The following is a 27,305-nucleotide window of genomic DNA, read 5'->3' on the forward strand; positions in this document are numbered from 1 at the left end:
CAACGTGAAAGTTTCCATAAATAGTAATCATCAAAATATGATCTTTTTATACATTTTGAAAATTTTGCGTAATACTTGGAAAAGTTGTATCAAACTGGATGCATGTGCATGTGGATGTTTGCATGTTCTGTGCTTTAGGTCATTCATTGCCTGTCAGGTTGCGGCATGTGGATAAATAATGCCCCATCTCTTCCTCCTGGAAGTATTTTTAGAGGTGATTTGCCTTTTTGAAATCCAGAGTTACAGAAATAACCTTCAAATAAAGCTTCCTCATTTCAGTTCTGTTTGACATTATGAAAAAAAATCAAGTTCCTGCTGTTTCTTCACTTTTTTTTTGCCATAAATATTTTGTGTTCTTTCTAACAGATCCTGATTTGTGGTCTTTGAGGTTGTTCTTTGTTAGGACTGGTCTCTGATTTTCCATCCATCCATCCATTCACTTCTCCTTTTCAGGGTCGCGGGGGGCACTGGAGCCTATCCCAGCTGTCATAGGGCGAGAGGCGGGGTACACTCTGGACAGGTCGCCAGTCTGTCGCAGGGCCAACACACAAGGACAGACAACCATTCACACTCACATTCATTCGCACATTCACACCTAGTGGCAATTTAGATTATCCAATTAACCTATCCCCACAAGCTGCATGTCTTTGGACGGTGGGAGGAAGCCGGAGTACCCGGAGGGAACCCACACAAACACGGGGAGAACATGCAAACTCCACACAGAAAGACCTGATGGTGGAATTGAACTCAGGACCTTCTTGCTGTGCGGCAACAGTGCTAACCACCGTGCTGTCCGTCTCTGATTTTGTTTTATTTTATTTTTTTTACCTTTGACAGTAGAGAGATAATCTACCAAACACTCCAATCAGGGTTGGTAACAGTTATAGTACACCGAATGTAATCTGATCCTTAGCACGTCTTAAAATTCGGCAAATGCAACCTCAGATGAAGTATACACCATGAAATATCACACCGTGATGCAGAAGCAGGCCTGTGAAAAACTAATCATACTCTTACTGCTTCGATAAGAATTAAGGATTAGTAACAGTTAGGAGCTGTTAATAAAATTGACATGATGGACTGATCATTATTAGTGTGAACTGTTAGGTGTTAAAGTTAATGACAGTACAATTAGAGCTAGAATGATCAATTAAAGACTGTCTGGAAAGGTTGCCAGGAGAAAGCCTCTTCTCAAAATACACGGCAGCATGGCTTGGGTTTGCAAAGTTGCATTTGAAAAAAAACACAAGACTTCTGAAACAATGTCCTTTGGACAGACCAAAACCAAGTGGAATAATCCACAGAATCACATTTGCCAGAAGCTAAACACAGCATATCAGAACAAACACCTTATATACCAACCGTCAGGGCTCATGATATGGGCTTTTTCTGCACCCATAAGACCTGAGCGCTTTGCAGACACTGAAGTCCTCTGTATACTCAAACCCATGCTGAAGTTTTTATACTGTGTATAACCCTCAGTTTTAACTTGATTTACAAAGTCTGAGTGCCACAAAGTAAAAGCACATCATTGCACAGCAGTGGTTTGTATTATGGCTCGATACAAAGCTCAGTTTTTCCGTGACTAATAATAATGACCATGGTAATGTTTCTGAAATAAATCTATTATTGTGATGAAAATCTGAACACTCTATGCATTTCTAAAGAAAACTAGCATGTTTAGAAATGCTATGTTGAAAATGTCTTGCTCTATTAAAAAAGCACTTAGGAAAGATTTGACAAAAATGTTATTGGGGGGCGTGCTAGTAATTTTGTCCTCATTGGTAGCTCAGTACGTAAAGTGGCAAAATAAAAAGAAGCTGCCAGAAGATAAAACAGAATAAAATAAATTCCTGCATTAAAAGCTAAATAACAAAACTGCTTGAAATTGTTATGAGGAGACTCGTGTCCTTCAGGTGCTGCTAACCTGATGGGTGCACACATCTGTACTTGCTTTAAACTTTCATGGATAAAATCACCACTTATACTGCAGGTCATGTAAAAGCTTTCTCCCTTTTAGTTTAGCTAGTGTCAGTTGGGTGTGTCTGAGCGGACACATCGTTTACAAGGAAATTGAATTCTCTGTATCAGCTGCATGTTTTGCTAAGGCTGTGCTATGACAGTGTGATGGCGAAATACTATAAGGTTTTCCATGTGCTTTGCAAGAGTCTGCTATTTGAGCAGCAGGTTATTGCAACATTACAAGGCTGGTGCTAACCTGACTTTTGGTTCTTTTCTCTGCTCTGTCACTCCAGATGGTACGTGACAGTTCTGTCCCTACTACGTTTTTGTGTCATCTTCAACTGATCTTCGACATCAACTGATAAGGAATGAGAAAGAAAAACAAAGCATGTGTACTACTGACAATAGAAAACCAAAATAAGCTTGCGTCAAGTTGCACCAAGTACTGATAATATAGCGTTTTGTGTACTTTAGGGCATGTGTACCGTGTAAAGTGGCACGTTTACAGAAATGACACCATTTGATCAACACATTACCATGGCAGCCTGAAGAATATTATATAAAAAGGTGTGACTGTGGAATTTTAAAGTATTTTAAAATAAATATTTTTAAGTGAAATCCAATCTAATAGTTATGCGATATTTTATGATACATACTGTTTAGTTATAAAGCACTTTTTTAAAAACAGAATTTTGACAAAGTGCGATACAAATCACCAAAACACTACACAAAAAATCAGCAACAACAACAGTGATAAAAATACTACTGTAAATAAAAGCTAAGAGTGCACCACTCTCATTAAGATTTAAAAAAGAGGTAACAAGGGGGCTGGGCAGGGAGATCATTCCACAATTTGCGAGTGAAAAGGCTCGATCACTGGTTTTTCAGAATTGTGTTAAAGATTCCACTTCGCTGAAAGCATTAACGTGGGGTGGCTGTAGCTCAGGAGGTAGAGCAGGTCACCTACTGATCGGAAGGTTGGAGGTTCGATCCCAGGCTCCTCCAGTCTGCATGCCAAGTATCCTTGGGCAAGATACTAACCCCAAGTTGCTCTCCGATGCGTCCATCGGAGTATGAATGTGTGTGAATGTAGTTAGAAAAAGCACTAAGTACAGATAAAGTGCTTGTGAGAATGGGTGTGACTGGGTGAATGTGGCATGTTGTATAGAGCGCTTTGAGTACTCCGGGAGAGTAGAAAAGCGCTATATAAGAATCAGTCCATTTACCATTTACCATTTACGTGGCTGCCTTAGCCTGATGAAGTTGACTGCTACAACAAAATGCGAGAATTTCTTCCAGGACTGAGCTGAACAAAGGCAGGTTGAGTGTACTTTTACTGTTTCTTGAGTGCTTTTGAGTTACTGAACACTGTTTGAAGTACATATAATTTTTATAATTTCTCCAGTATGAAAGCAAGCAGAACTGAAGAATGAAAAAAAAAATACACAACAGAGATTTATATATTCAGATTAATATTATTATGTAATGTGGAACACATGTTTGACAAAATATCTGCAAAACTGTAAATGTAAAGTTAAAGGTTTAATGAAGAAGAGAAGGGAATGAGCTAAATACAACTGTTATGACACAGTGAACGGAAGCTGTTTCCAAGCTTGCTCAATCTGAATTCTTTGTGGGTTTTAGAGCTCAAAGACTTCAGAAATAGTTAGAAATCCTCCATCCATCAGTGACAAAATCATTTTCAACAATAGAAGATAAGACTATGAATACAGGAAACAACAGAGAGCCATTACTGTAAGTCTGTAAGTGATGTAAGTTTGCTTTCAAACCAGTTTGTCTGTAATCAAAAGTTTAGATTTGTGACCAGGACAGCCTGGAGAACAATACTGAAGTCTACTTAAAAGAAATCTCATCTAAGAGCGTTCAAGCTGAGCTGAAGAATAAAACTGGTCACACCAAATATTGTGTTTCAACAACATCAGAACTCTATAAACTTTGACTTATATACCTTATATACTTAGATTTACTTATGTATCTTTTAACAATACCTATTTTTCATAGCAAAACATAAAGAACTAATTGGTGGCTTTAAGATATTTGCACATTACTGTATATTTGTGACAAAATGGTGAATGCTCATGTTAAACATGGCCAAAGACTGAGGATGGTGTATGCAAAACTAATTCCTGCCAGGCTTCAGTTTTTGTGTGTGAGTAGATATATGGATATATGGAAGTTTGTGAGCACAGACACTTCACTCATCTGCTGTTCAAACCTTCTGTTTGTAAGTTACTGCTGTACGATGCTGCAAATGTTGCCAATACCAACGCAGACACTTTGAACCTATAAAGGCAGCTTATGTAGGGCAGAGCAGTGTGTCATGGATTATCAGATGAATCGTCATCAATTTGTAAATTCAGGACATATTTTAATGATCAGCAAAGTACTGTGATTTTTACTTTCCACAATAATTAGCTAATACAACAAAAAACATCTTTTTGCTTTTCAGGTATTTTGTAACTGGCTTTTTGGAGACCCGGAATTTAAATGTGCCAGTCTAAAAAGCCCTTGGGGTCAACTTTAACACAATTCAGTGGGCCACATAATTAACTTTGAGATTAGAAACTTCATTACCTTTTATTTCTTAAATTTTTTTCACAAACAACATTTCAGTGCATCAACGAAACCACACGTCAATATGAACAAGCTGTCATCCTTCCCTGGCTGTTACTTATCTAAGCTTTCCCTTTTTTCACTCACATGTCATTCCTGTGCATTGTCCTTCCACTGTCACGTCATCTTTTCCTGACTTTGGGATGTTTCCTATTCCACAGCCTGTGCATGTTCAGACAGTGCTCGTGACAGCCTGCGGAGCGCCCCCTGATGTTGGGGGAACTCCTCACATACGCGGTGCAAGATGGTGCTGATGGCATGCAAGCGCTCCGTCTGCCTCTGCAGGGCGGCTTCCACGGATTCGGGGGTGGACAGTGCTCGATAGCTGCCTTCACACACTGTACGCAACCTCTTGGCCCGACTCTGCAGAGCCACTAGGTGTCCTAGGTTCTAGAGAGAGGGAGCGATAATGACAGAGTAATGATGTATTAATCAAACAATGAGTAGTTATAGTTTATTCCTGATAGGTCGGATAAGTGTGAGTATTTTCCAGGAGTGGAAACTGTGATGAGCAAGTTCTGTGTACGTGAACCAAAGAAAAACAGGTTAAGCATTCTCACCACACCTTCATTAAGTTGTGCAATGGTAACAGTTTCACTTCCCATTAGACATTTGTATTGACACATACCGGGTATCGTTGTTGCTTTAACAATGAAGAGTGCATCAGATTAGAAGCCAATGAAAAGTGGATCACACCCTCACTGTACATGCAACCCAGTGCAATTCAGAAGAATAACCATTTTAAAGTACAATCACATATTCACGTTCACAGTCTGTGACCCTTACCCTTTCTTTGGTATCCTGAAGATTAACAAAGTCAGAGTCGAGGACGTAACTGGTGCTGCACAGTTCTGTGAGATGAGTCTTCCTCTGCGCGATCCTGTCTCTCAAACTCTCCTTCTGTTCTTGTAGCTCCCCAATCACCTGCTCATACTCTACCACTTGCTGAAGACAAATCCTGCATGTAAGATAAATGCTCAACCTGCTCCAAGCACAAATGAATTAATGTTCCGTCAGCCTCTTTTACCTTGTGTGCTTCCCGGATCTTACGCTGTAGGCCCTGTATAGAGAGGCTCAGGTCACCCTGTGTAGCCTGTTTGAGGGAGTTCCTCATCATGGCCTCCTTGCGCAAGACGATGGTTTCCCTTCTCGCCACTGTTGCTTCGCTTTCCCTCAGCAGGCATTCCCGTTGCCTCATTAGCTGGCTGAGTCGCACCTGCACAGACACAAACACACTTTGGGTAGAATTCACAAACATTAATCACCCTAAGAGCAAATTGTTATCCAGCGTTCTTACAACTTAGTTTTACGACTTCCAAGACAATTTTAAAAATATCACCAAATGAAATTCAAGTCCAACTTCACGTTAACCAACACTGACTTTAAAACTACATGATATATGTAGCCTCCATGTGACAAATGTATGACCAAGATGACTTGGTGACTCCGTCAGCTCCCAAACAGACAAAAAACACACTACAAACTAGCAATAAACAACTGAACTTAAAATCTCATAAATAAAGATTTAAAAACAAAACAAAACAAAAACAAAAACATAAACAATCACAAAGAAAGAACAATACAGTATCGCCATCTAAACCAAAAAGTAAAACAGTGAAATGTGGATTATTAAATATTAGGTCTCTCTCCTCCAAGTCTCTGTTAGTACATGACTTAATAATTGATCAACAAATTGATTTACTCTGCCTTACAGAAACCTGGTTGCAGCAGGATGATTATGTTAGTTTAAATGAATCAGCACCCCCGAGTCATTCTAACTACCAGAAATCTCGAAGCACAGGCCGAGGGGGCGGTGTGGCAGCAATTTATCACAACAGTCTATTAATCAACAAAAGACCAAGACAGACTTTTAATTCATTTGAAAGCCTGATGCTTTCAAATGAATTAGGACCAATTCTGTTTACATTATACATGCTTCCCCTAGGCAGTATCATTAGAAGACATAGTATACATTTTTACTGGTATGCAGATGACACGCAGCTCTATCTATCTATGAACCCAGATAACACACACAAATTAGTTAAACTGCAGGAATGTCTTAAAGACATAAAGACCTGGATGGGCGCACATATTAAACAAATATGTAAGACTGCTTTCTTCCATTTGCGCAACATCTCTAAAATTAGAAATATCCTACTACTGTAATTCATTATTATCAGAAGTCCTAAAAACTCCCTGAAAAGCCTTCAGTTAATCCAAAATGCTGCAGCAAGAGTACTGACAGGGACAAGAAAGAGAGAGCATATTTATCCTGTATCGACTTCCTGTTAAATCCAGAATTGAATTCATTGTTTGTTGGGTTTTTCTCTGTATCTACTATTGTACGATCTACTGTACAATATAAAGCGCCTTGAGGCGACTGTTGTTGTGATTTGGCGCTATATAAGTAAAATTGAATTAAACTGAATTGAAGTCCAAACCAAGCATCAGAATGGGAAAGAAATGTGATTTAAATGACTTTGAACACAACAGTGAGTTCACTACCTTCAAACAGCATCTACAGATTTAATCCAAAAGAGCACCTTTGGGTTGTGGTAGAATGGGATCATAGATGTGCAGCTGGCAAATCTGCAGCACCTGTGTGATCCTATCATGTTGATGTGAACCAAAGACTCTGACAAATGTTTCTAGATTCAAAAAATTGAAGCAGTTCTGAAGGCAAAAACGAGCAATCAAAAATATTTGTATTTGTTGGGTCTATTAAAAATATTTGAGCAAATCTGCCTCCTAATGTGATCCCAGTGTTAGTCCTTTCAAAACTGAGTTTGCACTGAGTTAAACTATCTATACTTTAATTTTGCAGTTATACATTGTATGCATCAGTAGTTCATAATGAGAAAGCAAATGAGCCATAAGATCTAACACATTTACAAAAAGCTTCAATAAGATGTATTTTTGTGGCTTTCATATCTTGCTTCACCTTGTCTCTTACAAGCAGGCACTGATTTATATTCTGAATATAATCTGAATATATCAGTATTATGTGCTGTAATCAGAAACCAAGCTGACAGATTTATCTGCATCTATAGAGAAAATAACACTACTGTGAGTTTGGAGGAGCTTGAGATTATTTTTTCCCCGAGGAGGTACGAGAAATAAAAAGACTGAGCTGTTAGTTTTCACATCCGATTAGACCTGGAGCCCTTTTTTGTCTCCGATACCTTTCTTTGATGGAAACTCAACTTCATGTTCCACAGTACAAAAAGGTTGGAAACTCCTTATATATAAAATTACCCCTTGCTTAGAGGTTTAACAGCCTTGAAACTATGACTGATAAAAGTGTCCACAATGTAGTTCAATCTTCCTTTACAGTGATACCCATGTTGAGCAGTTAATGCTTAATTAGATCATGCTGATGAAATCATTTTAATGTTAAAGATTGTTCAGGTAATGAGTAAACTGGAAATGAATAAGACTATGTTTACTATTCATTCATTATTCATTTCCGATCATATAATTGAGCTTTTAAATATTTATTCCATCTAAAGAAGAACTGAGACTGAACTGTGGGTTAGGACAATCTTTACACCACTACTGATGCTGTGAAGTCATCCACATTTCGTTTCTATTCTTTAAGTTGTAAATTGGAAAATTTGCTGAACTTCATGCCTGATACATGAGCTTTTGAGGTTTTTTCCCTTGAAAACTAAAAAAACATTGCACAATACATTTGTAAGCAATAAATTATAAAAAAAATGCTGGATGAAGCAAATATGATACAAATTACAACTTATATTAGCAAACTTATATTTATTTAATAAAATAAATTGTCAAAAGGTTCAATAAACAGTGAATTTTCCCAAAAAATTAATTCAAGGGTCAAAGTGTCTTATGTGTTTATGCATTGTACATAAACAGCACATTTGCACATGGCAGGCTAAGGCTAAAATGTAGATGGCCAATCAACCTTATAGTCTGTAATCGTACTGTGTTTACCTCCATACGATGTATTTCAACTTTCATCGTGTGGCTTTCTCCCTGCCCCACATCCATAGCTGAATGCATCTCTTTTACAAGCTGTGTCTTCTTCTCCCACAGCATGATTTGCCGCCTGTATGCCACACGTGCCGAAGAAAAAGAGAAAATACACACACATGCAGAACAAAGTACACTATTCCATTAAAAATCAAAGTGTTTCTCTGAGTATGTGATTCTTCCAAAAATAACTCTGCATATTTAATGAAGCCCTGCAAAATTTTACCTTCATAATATGTTAGAGAATATGTTTCGAGTTAGAGGCATTTGAGTTACATGGAGCTGGGTTGAAATTTGGCACTAGGGATGCCACGATTAGTCGACTATCAAAATCGCCGACAACTAATTTAATAGTCAATGCATTGTTTGAAGCTTTGTAAGATCCTGAAAGATGCATGAATAAGTAGTAGGACTTAAGAGTTGAGAGAGAGATTTAAGAGATTTAAGAGTTGATTAGCAAACCAACTCAATAATAAATAACTTGAATATGTTTAAGTCAGAAGAAACAAGGACAAAGAGAAAGTGACTGACTCAGCTTCCACCAGACTGTTGAGGAGCCTCTCCTTTTCCTCCTGCGTCTTCTCGACTTTCATCTGCATCTTAACGGCCTCCCTCTCTGCATCCTGGTCACATTGTTTTACATACAGTTATATGTTAATATAAAACAGAAGAAAAGAAGAAAATATAAAATGACGAAACCCGCCTGTCATGCCTTAAGTCTGTGAATGAAATCTGTCTCCATCACGGCGTTCTCCTGCTGCAGAGCCTGGCTCAGTTGTCCTTTCTTGCTGAGCAGCATGTTGAGCTTCAGCTGATCACGCTTCAGCATCTTTGAGCTCTTCTCCAGCTCAGCCTCCTCGCGGTGCTCTGATTCTATCTGACCTGAAAGGGTTAGAGTTGGTGTGAGAATGAAGTGGAGATAGTAGCATACAGGTTGTGACTTGGACAGAGTATGCAGCACGTGCGTCCTGCATACTCTCGAAGTAGAGTTTCGTCTGTTGCCATCCTGTGTACTCCGCCTGCAGTTTGAGCAGCTCCTTGCTGCTGGCTTCTATCGTTTGGGTCAGTCCCATCAGAATCCCCTGTCGCTTCATCCAAAGCTGCTGGTCACTCTTTACATTTGCTGCCAGCTCCTCAATCTGAGCTATTATTGACTGCATCTTGATGTGCAGAGGACCGAGGTCATCATGCTGCAAATGCAGGAAAAATAAATTAAAGCTGGCAGCCTCATTTTTGAAAACAATTCAAAATGACACTGAATTATTTTCATTCACTTTCTACTTTTAAAAGCAAAATTGATCAATTGAGAAGTTCGAACTTGGCTCAGGATTTCCCCACATCCCGGATTTTAAAGGATGAGTTCGATGTAATTGACGCTGAAACCACAGCACTGAAACGGCATTGCTGAGGGTTTTCAATGATCTTCTTTTAATTACTGACTCTTGCCCTGCCATTTTAATTTTATTGGATCTGTCTGCTGCTTTTGATATGGTAGACCATAAAATTATTTTAGAGAGACTGGAACATGTTATAGGCATCAAGGATTCTGCCCTTAATAGGTTAAAAAACTGATACATGCCTTTGTGACCTCCAGATTAGATTATTGTAACTCGCTCTACTCTGGACTCCAACTTGCTCACCTCCAACGATTACAGCTCGTTCAGAATGCTGCGGCTCGTCTCCTAACCGGAACTAGAAAGTTTGTCTCTATTATTCCAGTGCTCTCTGACTTACATTGGCTGCTTATTAAATTTCGTATTGATTTTAAAGTTCTGCTGCTTACTTGCTTCCTCACACTCCTCAGCCTCCCTGGGAGAGTCTATGCCAGGGTGCTGGAGAGGAGAGTCCGTCCGTTAGTCAAACCTTGGATACAGGAGGAACAATGCGGTTTTCGTGCTGGATCAGCTCTTTATCCTCTCGAGAATACTTGAGGATGCATGGGAGTTTGCCCAACCAGTCTGCATGTGTTTTGAGCATTCGACTGCGTCCCTCGAGGGGTCCTATGGGCGGTGCTGGACAGACACCCCATAAACACCTATGGGGTGTCTGTCCCATTGCTACGGGTCATTCAGTCCTTATACAACCATTGCAAGAGCTTAGTCCGCATAGCAATAACAATAAGTCGTACTCGTTCCTGGTGGGTGATGGGCTCCGACAGGGCTGCCCTTTGTCACCGATTCTGTTCATAATTTTTATGGACAGAATTTCTAGGCGTAGCCAAGTGGCGGAAGGCTTTCACTTGGGTGGTCTCAGGATTTCATCTCTGCTTTTTGCAGATGATGTGGTTCTGTTGGCTTCATCGGGTGATGGCCTCCAGCTCATCTTGGAATGGTTCGCAGGGAGCGGGAGATCGACAGACCATTGGTGCAGCGGCTGAAGCGATACGCACGCTGTACTGGTCTGTTGTGGTGAAGAGAGAGCTGAGTGTAAAAGCAAAGCTCTCAATTTATCGGTTGATCTACGCCCCTACCCTCACGAGGTGAGGGGTAGTGACCGAAAGAACGAGATCGCGAATACAAGCGGCGGAAATGGGCTTCCTCCGAAGGGTGGCTGGCCTCTCCCTTAGAGATAGGGTGAGAAGTTCGGCATTCGAGAGGGCCTCAGAGTAGAGCCGCTGCTGCTCCACATCGAAAGGAGCCAGCTGAGGTGGTTTGGGCATCTGACAAGGATGCCTCCTGGGCGCCTCCTGAGTGAGGTTTTCCAGGCATGTCCCACGGGGAGGAGGTCCGGGAGCAGGCCCAGGACACGCTGGAGAGATTATATCTCTCAGCTGGCCTGGGAACGCCTTGGTGTTCCCCCGGACAAGCTGGAGGAGGTGGCTGGGGAGAGGGAGGTCTGGGTTTCTCTGCTGCTCATCGACATTCTCAGTCTCTATGCTCTCAGCCATTCTTTACGATCATCTGGTCAGTTACTTCTGGCCCAGCCCAGGCACCGTCTGGGTGATCGTGCTTTTGCCTCTGTAGCATCAAACCTCTGGAATAGTCTTCCTGCTAGCATTCGTGCCTCTGACTCCAGGGTGGCTGTAGCTCAGGTGGTAGAGCAGGTCATCTACTGATCGGAAGGTTGGTGGTTCGATTCCTGGCTTCCCCTAGTCTGCATGCCAAATATCCTTGGGCAAGATACTAACCCCAAATTGCTCTCCGATGCGTCCATCGGAGTATGAATGTGTGTGAATGTCAGTTAGAAAGCACCTAGGAAAAATGTGCTTGTGCGAATGGGTGTGAATGGGTGAATGCACAAGTTGTATAAAGCGCTTTGAGTGCTCAGAAGAGTAGAAAAGCGCTATATAAGAGCCAGTCCATTTACCATTTACCATCCAATACTTTAAAGCACGCTTGAAAACTTACCTATTCAACCTGGCTTTTCCAACTCGCTAATTCTCACCACTCCTTAATTGCTGTACCGCTACTCATTTCTCTGGATAATCATGATTTCTCCCTATCTCTACTTACTAATGTGTTTGCTTGTTTCTCTATTTTCTCTATTTGACCTTGTTTTAATCACTTACTGTTCAGAGCAATTATTTACTGTTATTCCTTACTGCGAAGCACTTTGGTGTACCCCCTGGTTTTCAACGTGCTATATATATAAAATTGCATTTTATTCTATTGTATTTATTTATGATCTTAGTAACAAGAAACCACAGCTTCCCCACAGCCACTCACCCCAGTGGTGGCCGCTATTTGAGAAATCTTCTTGTTGTATCCGATGATCGTTGACTGCTTCTGCTCAATGACTCTAACGGATGAAGTAAGCTTAGCCTCAATGGCTGTGATTAACTTGTTGTAATTTGTGATCTCTTGATCAAGGGCCTCCTGAGTCAGGGCCAGGCTGTCCACTCGCTGGCTGACCAGCTGGCTCTCCAGCTTCACCGCCAACACCTCCTCCTCTGACAGCTTCAACTGGTACATCTAAAGGGGGGAAAGAAATGACGAGAAGCACATAAATCTGATATCTTCACATATTTGTTTTATTCTCTACACATTTTACATTAATTATTTGCCGCACTAGCTTATTTTCTTTTTTACATTTTTGAATCTTCCCACACTTATTGTTCAATATCTGGTTTCAGGATACGTGTGTTTGTATTTATATGCTAGAACAGTTTAGAATAGAATAACACTCATTTATTTGTTTATTTCTATATTGTACATATTTTACAAGATATTCTAAAAGCTCATTTTCATCTTTAGTAGATGATGTACAGAAAAGAAAATAATAATAAAATAAAAGCTAGGAATCAAAATGAAAAATGTAATCCTGTCACGTAAAAGCATGAACAAAAAACGCTAAAATTAGTAAAATAATAATACTGAAATTGAATAAAGCTAATTTGACAATATATGAATAAATTGCATTAAAATCTCCATGGCTCTATAGTGTACATTAACTTTTATACATGTACTTATTTAACACCTGTTACTACTACTGTTGTTATTTGCATTATTCTGTCATTTCAAACCAAAAGACTTCATCAGTTGCTTGTGAATTCTCTCTCTTTCTTTATCTATAATGTGATACTGCTGGAGTGTGTCTTTCACTAAAACAAGCCCAAGCCAAAGACCTGGACAATATGTAGGGCAGCGGTCCCCAACCCCCGGGCCTCGGACCGGTACCGGTCCGTGAGTCGTTTGGTACCGGGCCGCAAGAGTTGAGGCTCAGGTGTGAAATGTATAGTTTTCAGGGTTTTTATCAGTTTTCAGCGTTATTTTGTTATCGTTTTTATCGTTTACTCTGTTTTCCTGGGTCTTTTCACGTGTGTTATGAATAAATTTTCTTTTTTTCGGTACCGGTACTAGTTTTATTTTGTTGTATTTATCCGCGACACCTTAAAGGCCGGTCCATGAAAATATTGTCGGGCATAAACCGGTCCGTGGCGCAAAAAAGGTTGGAGACCGCTGATGTAGGGTATAGTGAATAACACTCTTATGATAATACTAGAGATATCAAAGAAAGGGGATTTAGTGTGAATGGTCTGAAGAGTGTTATCATAAGAGTGTTAGGACAGTCTAAACATTTTCAATACTCTCCTGCTTTTAGTTACCTTCTCTTTTTTGAGTCTGGATATCTTCTCGGTGAGCAGTTGGGAGTACTTGGCAGCGTTGTTGTGGAGGAGCTTATGCTGCATGGAGCTCATGATGTTGTTTTCCAGCTCCAGCCGTGCAGAACTCTCTTTCTCCAGCTGCTTACTCTGATCGTTCACTTGAGCCTGGAGTGACCCGAATTCCTGGAGAAATTAAGGGTGAGATTAAAGAAAGACAAAAACAAAATCAGGCAGTGTAATGTTTCTAACCTTGTACCGCGACTGCTCTCTGGACAAACACTGACCTTTGAGAGTCTAGCGAGGGTTCGCTCTGTCTCCTGCAGAGTGAGGAGGAATGTGCTGTAGTGGGCCTGCAGGGCCTCTTGCTGAGCCTGCTTGTCACTGATGAGCTTTCTGGTAGTGGTGCAGTCCATTTGAGACCAATTCAGCTGCAGTGTCAGTATCTCATTTTGCTCCTGCTCTGCATTGATGGACTTCTTGTAGCCATCAATGTCCTTGTCCAGCAAGATCACCTGGTGCTTGGTTTCACTGAGAAGAACAGAAAAAATGAATGGCTGCTCACTTTTTGCTTTGTTACTTTTGAATAAAAAATCAAATAAGGGTTAATATTATCATTGAGTGTTCTAAAAATACCTTTTTTATAGACATCTGTCATTTTCTATAGACATGTTTAGAGCACTGTCATCATTTGTTACATGTACACTTGAAGCGCATTAGCACCTTTAACGTTTACTCAGTAGGACATGAATCAGAAACAGCTTCCCACATCCATCAGTCTCACCGGATGACTTCCTGCATCGCACCGAAGGCCTCGTCTCGTCTCCTCAACCCCATGAGGCAGCTGCTCCACTGCTGCAGCAGCTGTTTACGGGCCACCGACAGTGACTCCATCTCCATCTCAGCCTGCACAAAGATGTAAAAATGAATGACTGATGTTGTTTGACGACTGCCATAATCAGAGAATTCTTATTTCGTTCACGAGTTACATGAACGAGACAAAAACATAACCTGTTTGTCTTTTTCTCTCATCCAAATATTTTTGTGTTGACTGTATCCATTTACATCATTAAATCAACTAGTAAGATACACCCACCAGCCACTTCATCAGTTACAGGTCGTTCAGGTTGGACAAACTTGCCTTCAAAACAGCCTTTTTTAAAATTGTGGCACAGATTCACAGATGCTCTGTTGGACGGAGATGTGGTGACTGCTGGAGGCCATCTGACTACAGTGAACTCATTGTCATGGTCAAGAGTCCAGTTTGAGATGTTCTGAGTTTTGTGACATGGTTCAACATCCTGTTGGAAGCAGCCAGTAGAAGATGGGTAATATGTGGTTGTGGTCATAAAGGAATGAGCACCAACAAGAGTCAGGTAGGTGTGGTATTTCATCAGTGCTCAGTCGATACTGAAGGATCAAAGGTGAGCCAATAAAATATCCTCCACACCATTACACCAGCACCATCCTGAACAGCTGATACTGTGTGAATTGCCTCCACTTCCTGTTCTTATCTGAAGGGAGATTCACCCTTAGTGATTTTCTGCTGTTGTATCCCATCTGCTTCAAATCATGCCTTCAGAGGTGATCTTTCTGCATACTTTGGTTCTAGCAAGTGTTTATTTGACTTACTGATGTCTTCCTAGCAGCTCAAAGAAGTCAGTGTCATGATCCTGGGTCTTATGACCCAGCGGTTTCAGTTTTTGTGTGTTGTTATTTTGTATTATGGTTTGAGTCTACCTTGTTAGTTTAACGTTTTAGTCCCTAGGTTGTTATGTTTAGCTATTGGTTGTCAGATTTCCTTGTGTAATTGCTCCTTTGTCGCCCTCTGTATATTTGTGTTCATATAATTCTGAGCTCCGGTGCCTTGTTTCCCCTCGTGTTTTGTCTCATGTTTCCCCTGCCCATGATGTCAGTCCTCTCTCCGTGCTCTCTCTCTCCCCTCCTGTCTGTGTCTCTGTGTTCTTCCTGTGTTACGTTTAAGGTTTGCACCTTGGGTTAGCATTTTCAGTTCCGTATCCTCCCTGTCTTGTTATGCGTAATTGTCCTCAGCTGTGCTCCCATATGTTCCCACCTCACTCATTACCTTCTGTGTATTTATGTCAGAATCACCCTCTGTTCCATGTCGCGTCGTCCCTCATAGCTGTGTGTGATTCTCCCTGTGTCTCCTTGTGCATATTATAATTAGTTTTTCCCAGTTTACTCCCCGTGAGTTTGCGTTTGGGTCCTCTCCTGCCTGCACACAGCCGAAACATGACAGTCTGGCCATTATCCTCTGATCTGTGGCATCAAACAATTTGTCTCAGACAACTGCTGCTCACAGAATATTTTCTCCTGGTTGTGCAGTATATCAGCAGTTGAAAAAAAAAGACTGTCTCATGTGCTCCAACAACCATGCCACGTTCAAGGTCACTTAAATCACCTTTAAGAGACCTGTTCTGATGCACAGTTTGAACTCTAGCAGGTTGTCTTGTCCATGTCTACATACCTAAATGCAAGTACTTGAATGTGAATCCATATATATTTCACTCAATCAGTCACTGGATAAATGAACTGGACTATTGTTTTAATGTTTTCAGTTTTACTAATCGATATAAAAGCAATATTCACATCAATGAAATATTTATTTGCTATGGGTAGTATGAAAGTTGACACTTTTAATAGTGAAATCACCCAACACTAACTAGCACCTTATCTCACTAGCTCACTATTTTGCTTTTATGTCCAAAAAAGGTCTGGTGGGCAACTAATTCTTGTTAAAGCTGCAGGGATAAAGTGCTCATCTCTTCATGTAAAGATGCAGCATATAACCTTTTATGGCACAGCAGTTACCTCTGAGAGAGCCTCTTTGGCTGTCTGTGTCTCCTCTGCTTGAGCACTGGTTTTGCACTCATACATGGCTATCTGCTGCGTCAGCCTCTCCAACTCCTTTGTTAGTCGCTCCACATATAAATCCTGATGTAACAGATGAGTATTTTCGCTTAGTTAAAATCATGTTGATATACCAGATAGTGTATATATTGACAAATACAATCAAATCGTAATAATTTACATGTGAGTGTCTACCTGCTTTAATTTCTGGTCTTCCGCCTGGGTCTTCTCAGCTCTCGCTTTGCGTCTAGCGTTATTCATGGTTTTGACTTCAGAGCGCAGACCTTCACTGACTCCTTGGATGAAGATGAGATACTGTGTCATGCTGTCTAACTGTGCCTGTAGCTGGGACTCTGAGGGAGGACAGAGGAGAGAACATAAACATATGAGATACTCAAACAGTATTACATAGGCCCAACAAAGGCTGCTTTTAAAAGGGAAGGATTAAAAAAAATTATAAAATCTGTTTACATTTATTTTAACTTCTTAACTTGCGCCATTGAACTTTTAGGGTTTCACATCCATCAGATTCTCACTTATACTAACATAAAGCCAAATGCATATAAAAGAGTTGATCTTAAAGCTTCAGCTTTCTGGCTGAAACGTGTAAACCTAAGGGGTGAATATAAAGAAGTTGCATAAAGTGGAATCCTAATGTAACTGAATTTCACAGCATTTTATTTAATTTTACTGCAGACTGAGTAACAATCATAAGTAGTACGAGTGAACTCACAGTGGAAAACAACCCCAAACAGAGAATGAAGCTTGATTCGGATGGAGTCATATAAAATCCAAACTAATCCTGGATCAGCACAAAGACACAACCTCTAAATGACAGTCCAGGCTCACCATTGGCTCTGGCTTCGCAGACCTTTCTGGTCATGCTGGAATGTTGACTCTTTATCTCCTCCAGCTGGTTCAGAGCCTGCTGATGTTTGGTTTCGGCTTGTGTCTTGGTCTCGTGGAGGTCATGCAGCCTGTTCTGCTGTCTGACCAGATGCTCCTGAATCCTGAAGACCTCCACACCTAATTCCTGATCGTGGCTAGCATCATCCTTCGCAACTGCATGCTGATGGAGGAGGAGAGCAGTTAGAAATCACAGAAAAATCAATCATTCTAGACGACGACCGACTTTATACATGCTTTTATGTTGGGTGCTAAAATGTCTTTCCTTCATCCAGGACAAAGCCTGGTATAAAAGTACTGGTTCTACTTATTAGTGGTTGCCGGTTGGAACTGGAACTGAAAAAGATTTTATTGTATTTGTAACTTATTTCCAACATTGTAACCCTTTTGGGGACATTTTAAAAATAAAGCTGTGACCTTCAAACATTATTCATTATGTGAACACATTATGTGAACATATTCAGATAATGAGGGGAACTCTTAAAATGTTTTATACAAAGTGCTTTAAATTTCAACTCATTACATATGAAATATACTGTACTATAAATCAATATTCGCTATATATACCATACATGACATTTAATATACTGTGTTTGTCATCATTACCCATTTGAGTGATAAAGGCCTCACACCTTAACCCTGCAACAAGTGTTTTTCTTGGAAAGGTAAACAGTTTGTGGGTGTTGCATCTTTCCTAAACACCTGTCTTATGTAATACAGAAGATGTGAAGTGTTCTGCAGTTGCCATACAGTTCTACAGCACCATCTTCTGGACATTTAAATAGAAAAGTTGCATTTCTTTGTATAGAAACTAGCTTGTTTGCTCCTGCATGTGTGAATCAGTGTATTAACTGAGCAAAGATGGAGAGAGGTTTTGGTCAGAGAAGTGGCCGACCTTTTCCTTCAGTGTCTGGTTGATCCTCTCCAGCTGTTTTCTAAGCTGGATTGTCAGAGCAGCTTGTTGTCTTCTGACCACGGGCTGCCAACAGATTAAATATAGTATCAGTAACGTCCCAGTGGAAGACAAAGATATGTAGTGTTAATGCTTCACATCCATCATAATTCAATTTTCTTTCTGATGAGCACTAAGACAAAAATCCATTCATTATTTAGTAAACACTGGTCGTGTAAAGATTAAAGGTGAAGCTACAAACATGCTCAGGATCAAGAATGATCAACTCCTCTTCCTCGTCTTCTGGTAGTGGCTCATGATCCTCCATCTCCTCCGATGTGTGTGAACGGTGAGCCATCTGAGCAACATCCTCTTGCACTGAAATACAGTGAAAGGCAAGGCAAGGCAAGGCAAGTTTATTTGTATAGCACAATTCAACAACAAGGTGATTCAAAGTGCTTTACAGAGACATTAGAAACAAAAACAAATAAAAAGCATGATTAAAAATTGATTAAAACAAGCAAACAAACTAACTAACTAATTAACAAACAAACAAACAAAACAGTATATAAAATCAAAACAGATAAAATCAGAACAGTAGATAAAATCAGTAGTTAAAATGTAAGTTTTGAAATTTAAGCTTAAAAGTGTGGATTTGGTGCTTTATTCAAATGCAGCTGAGAACAGGTGAGTCTTCAACCTGGATTTAAATAAACTGAGTGTTTCAGCTGATCTGAGGCTTTCTGGGAGTTTGTTCCAGATATATGGAGCATAAAAGCTGAATGCAGCGAGGCATAATTTAACCAAAAAATAAATAATCATATAAAAAGGGTACATATTGCTATAGAATATATAGAAGTAAATCCCACAGAGGATTAATGTGTGACTTACTTAAATTTGTGGCCGCAGGGAGGTTTTCATCCACTACAGTGAGGTCAGGGTAACGCTGGGCAGCAGGGCTCTCTGGCTGTGGCAGTGACTGAGCCTGTGAGTCCGGAGACAAACATAAAGCATGAATAGAGCTCCTTAATAGCTGCTGTGATTTAGACATTGAGAACTGTTAGACTGAAGATGTCAAACATGAACCTGCCCACCAAAGGGGCCAATCTGGCTGAGTGAGTGGTTTTGCAAAATGTAAAATTTTCAAAGAAGGACACACTTCTTTAAGAATGGATCCTGTCATGAGAGTCCAAACTGCTGATTCCATTTGAGCCATATGACTAACACTACTGCAATATTTTGTGCATCCAACAGTTAAGACTGTGAGTGCAGCAGCACAGCACCTGGCCAAACATCCAAACTGCATCAGTGTTCAATGACCTGTTGCTAAAATAGCAACCAAGTAAGGAAACAAAACCTCAGCAGATACACATCTCAAACCTCTTTGTAATGTGAGGCAGTCGCTCCACTGTCTTCTTCAGCGTCGTCACTTCCATCCTGCAGGTTGGGATCTGTCTCATTTCGGGGGGAGCTTTCCTCCCTTCCATCATCATCTCCTGGGTTCTGCATTGGACCTAAAACTCCACATGAAAATTTATATTTTCTCCAGGTGACTAATATGTGTATTTGCCCCAAATGTCAAAGGCTAATGGTGAGAGAGAGGGCTTTTGAGAAATTTTCCGACTTTTTTCTTAGCAATGCTGAAAATATGAGAGCAAATATTTTAACTTGTGGTGCTAATCCCTTTTTTATTAATCAGCTATTGCCACGTTTGAAGATTCTGAACATGTTTTCTTTTCTCAGATGTCATATGACATGTTTCACTTTTATAACAGATGTCCTGCCTGCCATCTTGGTTTTTGGTTTAATAGGCTGTGGTGTTCTCTCAATTATAAATGCAAAACTGCAAAACAGTAGTCCAGTCATTCTTAAAGAAGCAAAATTTGGAAGTGGATGTCTGGAGTCTATGGTCTTTTGCTAAACAATATCTATGAAATCTTTTAATCAGGTTTCAGGGTTTTTCCACAGTGTTAAATCTTCTCTCTTGAAACTGAAAAATTATATTCTAGTTGATACCTGTTCAGGTGGTTGTTCAGTTTTAGTTCTGCTGAACTTGAGTGCTGCGTTCGACACCCCCATCATGACTTACTCTTTGAGTGCTGTGTTGGAGTCAAGTTTTGACTCTTAAATGGTTTAAATCTAATATTAAACTCAGAAATTTCTAGTTAGCACTGGATAAAACTCTTCTGCACCAGCATTATCACATCTACAGGTACACAGGGGTCGATTTTTTTCTATGTCCACGCTCCCTCATGGTCAAATTATTTGTCAAAATAGCATCAGTCTAGATTTTGCAGCCTATTTTACCTTTGAATCGTGGAAATGTTATATAAGACTGCTCAATGAGTTTTGGATATAAAAAAATACAGTGTCCTACGGTTTCGTACACTTAAATGAGTGCAAAACAGAGGTCATATTGTTGTGTGTTGCCCTTCCACTAAGGTCCATATAGGTCTGCTTCCCTACCCTATGGAATCAGGGTGGGTCCTTTGTAATTAATAAATAATAATGATCAGAAACAATCATTATCTCTGTCAGTGCGCCCCAGGGCAGCTGTGGCTACAATGTAGCTTGCCATCACCAGTGTGTGTATGTGTGTGTGAATGGGTGGATGACTGAATGTAGTGTAAAGCGCTTTGGGGTCCTTAGGGACTAAGTAAAAGCGCTATACAAATACAGGCCATTTACCGTTTTTCATTATACATAATGAAATTAAATTAGCAAATAGATTGCACTCATTGGGGTGGCTGTAGCTCAGGTGGCAGAGCGGATCAGCCACTAACCAGAAGGTCGGTGGTTCGATCCCCGGCTGCTCCAGTCTGCATGCCAAATATCCTTGGGCAAGATACTAACCCCATGTTGCTCTCCGATGCATCCATCGGAGTGTGAATGTGTACGAATGTTAGATACTCAGCACTTAAACTTAGAAGTGCTTGTGTGATTGGGTGAATGAATTAGCTGTATAAAGCGCTTTGAGTGCTTGGACAGAGTAGAAAAGCGCTATATAAGAGCCAGTCCATTTACCATTATTGATTTTTACAATTTCATGTGTTGACCAGAACTCACCTTATATATTCAAGTTTTTCTGAGTCTACTTGAAAATGAATAAAATATCAAGTGGAAATCTGAAGATTTCCGGGCTGGGCTTATGGGTAACAAATACCTTCCTTGTATTTAAAATAAGCTATGTTTCTGTATTCTTGCTAGCTTCGCGCTAAGTCCTCAACAATAGAGGGTTTGTGAGGATCACAATATAATAACTGTCAACCTGACTTTGGCTCTTTAATAGTCAAAAGAACAATTTAGAGTTTGCGTACCAATACCATCGTACTATATTGTATCAATGATATAATTTAATTTTGCATTTATGATACAACTTACCACGGTAGCGTTACGGGTACAGTCGATAAAGGTTACTAGGCAACCGTAAACTTCCGTAGCTGGCGTCTGCGCAGTCTCAGTCAGACACCAGTCGCTGTGGAGTTTTAACACACAGGCTGCACGTAGGATGTACGCGCTTATTTACGAGCACTTACAGAATAAAAGTCATTTCTAGGAGTTACTGACATGTTCAAAGCTAATTTCTTAATGCTGTGGTAACATTTTATCTCCAGCCATCAAGAGTGAGAGGCCTGCAGGAGCCTGTAAGAGAGTAGACAAATATTTAGATGCAATTTGTGGCCTCATTTTGGGCAGTGATCTTTGTTTTGATAACCACATAAATACGGTTTAAATACTGCTTTCTATCACTTAAAGATTTTATCTAGGACTATAAAATTCCTGTCTCAAACTGACTATGAGACGCATTCATCTCATTCATAGGTTTAAGTTGGTTATATTATTGCAGCACTCTATTTGAAGGACCAAATCATCAGCACTCTGGCTTATTCAAAATGCAGCAGGCAGAATCCGTACAGGTAGATGGAAATTTGACCTCATTAACTTAGTTTTGAAGTTACTTCACTGTCTCCCAGTGCTATATATACACACACACATTCTTTTATTAGTTCACAAAGCTCTCAATGGTTTGGCCACCCAGTATGTCTCTGACTTGCTGACTGTCAAAAACCCAGACTGGGTCTTTTAACTGTTCTCAGAATCAAATCTCAGTCTGTTGAGGGTGCTTTCAGTTTTCTGGAACAAGCAGCCTGCTGACTTGAGATCAAAAACAGACTCAAAACCTTTTTGTTCACACAGGTCTAGAGTCAATAACTGTTGTTGTCTTTAATGTCTTCAGTTTCCGTGTTAAGCACATTCAGTCTCATGTATAAAATGTCTCGTATAAATAAAATTGCCAGAAGGAGAAAAGAAAGGAATAGGGAAGAAGTGTTCAGTGAATCAATTCCACTTCTTGTCAGTTACGATCATAACGAATTACAGTAGTCCAGCCTAGAAGTAATAAATGCATGAACTAGTTTTTCAGCGTCACTCTAAGACAGAATATTTCTAAATTTAGTGATACTGTGCAAATGGAAGAAAACAGTCCTACATATTTGTTTAATATGTGCATTGAAACATATCCGTCTCTTGATGGCAACAGTTATAAAACAGTATGTAAGGACTGGAAAAAGTTACATCACAACTAAAACTTCCAGACGTGCAAGAAAACAATGAAGCTCTTGAATTCTTTACCTATAATACCTGTAGGTACAATAAAGAGATGGTCGCTTGTTACAGCTCCAACTATAAGCTTGAATAAAAATCAATGTGATTTAAGTGATGAAATGAGCCCAACATCAAATTATTATTATTATTCTATTATGAAAACAAGACCCACTGCTAGAGAAGATAAACTAAGCATTTGCAACCCAAATTGTGAGAATCCAAAGCAAAAAACAACAATAAAAAGCTTTGACAAGATTTATTTTGCTCTATAAATAAGGCAGATACACATAATCACTGGATTTGGCTTTAAAATTAAAATGTAAATTTTAAAAAGTCATGAATAATTCACAGATACAAATAACTTCATGAGCTTTACATATATCATCAAAAAAAGTTCTCTTTTAATTCTCTTTATACCAAAAACATTGACACAAAACCTGAAACCATAACCCACTTAGACTTCCAAAATACAAGGAAAAAAACCCTTCAACATTAACGCATGTACTGTAGTACATCTGTAAATGTCACTTCACAATGCTTTGTCAATACAAGATGTGTACCTGTGAGCAGAAAGAGCAGTCCAACTCTGGGCCCAATTAAAGGACTTTGGTTAAGATTAGAAACACAGTTAAAAAGAGCTTTGTTTTCTTTTTTCCCCAGAAGGGTGCACATTCTTGGCAATAGGTTTATGAACCAGTCTGTACCTTAGCTTCACTGAAGTGTCCTTCTACATACAGTGTGGAGGTTAAAGTCGTTTTAAAGCACTGTCACATATCTTAATTAAAACTGTTAAGTGCATCGATAAATAAGCCACTCGGCTCTCCGTAAGCTCGATTATCGAATAGGACATGTCTAAAATGATATGCAAGGTGAGCTAGTGTTTATCATAAGAAAACCTTCATTAGTATTTGTGCAATAATTTGCATATCCCAGTCAAGTTTTTGCTGGGAGAAAAGACGTTTCCATTCAAAAACAACTGAAGCCACAAACACCCGAACGTACATTCAGCAGACGTGTTACAGGGCTCTTACTTCTCAGACATACACTTATAGTCTCTATCATTTTAAATTCTATGTAGCATTTCTAACATTGCACTTATTTGTTGCGTACTTGTCATAAGCATTAAATTTACGCTGTGAACGACAGTTCCTACGTGACGCGTGTTTGCTCTTGAGCATTTCTTCCATGTTAACACGGATAACGGCATCAGTGGCATTAATAAAAAAAAGGAAAAAGAAAAAAAGAACAGGGTTTGGCAAGTGAACGGGGTGTTCAAGATCTGGTCACAGCACAAATCAATACTGCAAGTTAACACCTGATTAAAAGTCGTTGACACAAAGCCACTTAAAGGTTTAATCTTTTCCGGTAAATAAACATCAAGTATCTGATTTATTTCGCCTGTTTCTCTAGAAAAATCTACATACATCACGCTGTGAGCTCCACTTGCTCAGTCTCTAAACTAAAAAGGCCTACCATGCGCAGTCTCACTGTCTCGTCACGTGCAGGCTGTAAGGTATGTGGTGAATGCTTTCACATTGACATGTTCATAGCACATTATATACTTATATGTTCTCCTCTTATTAGCTTAACCCCCTCCCGGTTTTGAGCCAAACGTGACTCCCTTCATATGTCCATCCTTAAACTCTAAAAGACAAATCAATCTATCCTCTGATAAATACCACTTAAGGGAGCAGCAAGCAACAGTTTGTTTGTCATTAGTGTTTATTTGGTCGACTCTACCTTGTTCTTGTAGAATTCATAGTCTTTTCTATGGGAATGTGTTCGTGTTACAGTAGCGTCAGACCTATCGACTTTGGCTCCGGTTTCCATTCTAAGACCCTGTAATAGTTAGGAAATACTGTAAACAATCATCATGGCTGGCTGGTGCTCTCCCTCTCTGGCTGGGAAGGCTCTGGGTCCACTGGGGGGCCAACTAAAGGGCCACCAGCTGTGCGTGGGTCCATGGCAGAATGCATGATCAGCAGCCACACGTCATCCATGTTTGGCATTACAAGGATTTTCTAAAAGGAGGAGAGATAATGGACAGGCAGTATTTAATATGCTTGATTCATGACTAGCTTTGCAAAGCGTGAAACCTAAAATGAAGTGGTCAATTTGCCCAGTTTATTAATAAAATGCACTCATGTTCCTAGTGCATTAATAGACTAAATGGGTGGAAAATTTGAATAATTTCTAGTCTAAGGCGCTCGGAAAAAAAGCCACTGGACTTTCTTGAACACTGTGCACTTTAAGAAACTGAAAGACGTCCAGTCGCTTTCTTCCAAGCTGCTTAGACTACCACGACCTGGACTGAGAACCGACGCAGACAAAATCATTTTTAGTATTTCTAGTTGTTTGAATCATAAATAATCAGATTGTTTACTTAAAACAACTTGATGCTATGTGATGTTTTTGTGCTTTTGCAGACCCACTGTGATCTAAAAAAAACCCCAAAACATATCATGATGAATCAGTTTGAAAAACAGAGATATTGATCAAATTCCATTTAATGGATCACTCATTAAACAGAATTAATTTGACAACAAATAATACATTTTTAAAAGGGACAAGAGCAACAGGTGTGCTTTACTTTGGCTTATATTTTCCAGTTCTGTCATCAAAATTACATCGTTTTGTTTGCCACTTGCAAAGCAGCTTGTGCATCTCAACCGTGTGTCATGGGTCTGACTGAAACTTCTCCATTGGTAGGTGTTCAGGAAGCATCCTAGTCAGATGCATGAACCCACTCAACTGAATCCCTTTGATGTGAAGTAGCAGCAGCTCCCTAACTAACATGCTAGATGAGTAAAAACTACCAAAAAGGTAATTAAGGAGCTGAAATGTTGACTGTGTAACAATCTACAGCTAATGATGTTAACAGTTGTTTTTAACCTCCATTTTAACCTCCATTACAAAAGTGGATGCACCCAAAAATGTGTCTCAAGTGCATCAAATCCTCTTAACACCATCAGCTGTTGTCATAATTGTGCACATGGTTGAGGACTACAACTGCTGGCATCACTGCCTTGCTCTACACTTCACCCTACATACTAATATGCATACATCCATACATACATAGACGAAGACCATAAGCACATCAGCAAAGTGTGTCTTTTTAGCTCTACCTTCTGTGCGGAACCATAAATAAATGTTGCTGTGCTCCGAAGTATGACTGTGTCAGTGACTTACAAAAATTAAAGAGAAATGTTGTGTTTACGATACCTCGAATTCCTGTTTCAGTTTTTTCTCTATCCAGTCTGTGACATGAGCCAGAGTCACTTCTCTTTCTCCCAGTTTAGGTCGTGCCTTCAGTTCCAGGTGAGGTGGTGTCCTGAAGCCATACCTGCACCAGAAAACAATCAACACCCTCACCATCACGGCTAACGACTGACACCTGGCCACCACTAGAGGGCAGTAAGAGACTGTATAAAGAAATACACATTTATTTAGCTGAGTAATTCCACCTGTTCTGGGTATCCTCACAGTTTACTTAATAAACAAAAGGTAGTTGGATTTAAGTTTAAGTTTAAGGTAAAGGTATCTGGAGTCCTCTAAAAAACCTGTTAACAACAAATGTGTTGTTGTTATTCTGGTAAACCTGCACCTTCACTCTGTGCATTCCACAGGTTACACAGCAGGACAACAAGACTTTCTTCACATACCATATCCTGTCAGTAGGAGGAGGGGGAATGTTGACTGCCAGTGTTCCTTGGAGCTCCTGCACCTCCACCGTGAGCAGCAGCGGTGTGTTGGACACTTCTTCCATTTTCTTTTTGATGAACTCCGTCTCTGTGGCCTTCTGGAAGTATTTGGACTTTGTGATCTTGTCCACAAAGCGCATGATCTTACTCGATTTATGTCCTCCAACAAAGCTGTATTTATTAAAAGGAAGATTTGGGTTAAACAATGCAAACTTTCCTATAGTCCAGTAATTCTATTTTTTCATTTTTATTTCTTCTATTATTTCGTTTTAGTGAAAGTTTAGTTAAGTTTTTAGTGAAATAAATACAGATGTGACAGGTGAGATTATTTTAGAATTAATAATTAATTACACATACATTTTATTATAGACAGTCTCAGTTCCAATGAAATTTAACCAGTACTTTTGTAACCTGAAGTAATCGTAACACTCATTTCCTGTTTACATTTACAGTCCTTTGATTACAAAAAAGCACCCCCCCCTTTACACTCACCCCTCCGCTCCAGTCAAATCATTGGAAACATCTGAGGAGTCTTCCTCATCTGATGAACCTGCGCTGGATGACTCTTCATCACTGTCAGCCAAGCAGTAAGTTCGTGGCCTGTATCTAGAAACACATGAACAAATAAATGAGGATTGTAATGTGCTGGCGTCTATGCATTTATTAACAAATGCAAACGGTTTTGCTTTGTGCTTTT

The 27,305-nt window shown here is 39.8% G+C and overlaps 3 protein-coding genes across 4 annotated transcripts in view; all 3 read right to left on the reverse strand.

Moving 5' to 3' along the window:
• The window catches only part of ccdc40 (coiled-coil domain 40 molecular ruler complex subunit), a 24,911-nt gene extending 20,165 nt beyond the window's left edge, over nucleotides 1-4,746 (reverse strand). Inside the window, exon 1 of the mRNA XM_087842110.1 lies at nucleotides 4,684-4,746. The gene's annotated coding sequence lies outside the window, so the exon portion shown is untranslated. The remainder of the gene's footprint in view (nucleotides 1-4,683) is intronic.
• LOC102784152 (coiled-coil domain 40 molecular ruler complex subunit) lies at nucleotides 3,295-21,729 on the reverse strand. Its single transcript, XM_087842111.1, has 19 exons — nucleotides 21,684-21,729; nucleotides 19,683-19,822; nucleotides 19,194-19,287; nucleotides 18,565-18,680; nucleotides 18,306-18,389; nucleotides 17,354-17,573; nucleotides 16,700-16,857; nucleotides 16,466-16,588; nucleotides 14,418-14,539; nucleotides 13,921-14,164; nucleotides 13,637-13,819; nucleotides 12,258-12,503; nucleotides 9,569-9,782; nucleotides 9,305-9,474; nucleotides 9,124-9,215; nucleotides 8,554-8,668; nucleotides 5,624-5,812; nucleotides 5,383-5,541; nucleotides 3,295-4,986 (listed from the first exon to the last, which is right to left on the reverse strand). The coding sequence occupies exons 2-19, from the start codon at nucleotides 19,809-19,811 to the stop codon at nucleotides 4,747-4,749; spliced, it is 2,898 nt and encodes a 965-aa protein (XP_087698237.1). The 5' UTR covers nucleotides 19,812-19,822; nucleotides 21,684-21,729; the 3' UTR covers nucleotides 3,295-4,746.
• A 1,419-nt stretch (nucleotides 21,730-23,148) lies between these two features.
• LOC102783687 (testis-expressed protein 2-like) overlaps nucleotides 23,149-27,305 on the reverse strand; it is a 33,519-nt gene continuing 29,362 nt past the window's right edge. The window contains exons 10-13 of one of the 2 annotated variants that reach the window (XM_006790575.2): nucleotides 27,101-27,208; nucleotides 26,570-26,779; nucleotides 26,130-26,250; nucleotides 23,149-24,928 (exon numbers count right to left, since the gene is read on the reverse strand). In XM_006790575.2, the coding sequence (XP_006790638.2) occupies nucleotides 24,779-24,928; nucleotides 26,130-26,250; nucleotides 26,570-26,779; nucleotides 27,101-27,208 (589 nt within the window). In that variant the 3' untranslated portion in view covers nucleotides 23,149-24,778. Of the gene's footprint in view, nucleotides 24,929-26,129; nucleotides 26,251-26,569; nucleotides 26,780-27,100; nucleotides 27,215-27,305 lie in introns of both variants that reach the window. The other variant, XM_006790574.2, reaches the window with a different exon arrangement.

Source organism: Neolamprologus brichardi, chromosome 6, assembly GCF_056152115.1.
Source record: "Neolamprologus brichardi isolate AB-2024 chromosome 6, ASM5615211v1, whole genome shotgun sequence".
Lineage (NCBI taxonomy): Eukaryota > Metazoa > Chordata > Actinopteri > Cichliformes > Cichlidae > Neolamprologus > Neolamprologus brichardi.

Coding starts and splice junctions, on each gene's coding strand:
- LOC102784152 (XM_087842111.1), bottom strand. CDS start 19,811: ATGCAGAACCCAGGAGATGATGATGGAAGGGAGGAAAGCTCCCCCCGA. Junction 17,574..18,305: donor ACCAGACACTGAAGGAAAAG/GTCGGCCACTTC, acceptor CTCCTCCATCAG/CATGCAGTTGCGAAGGATGA. Junction 13,820..13,920: donor CCCTCGCTAGACTCTCAAAG/GTCAGTGTTTGT, acceptor TAATTTCTCCAG/GAATTCGGGTCACTCCAGGC.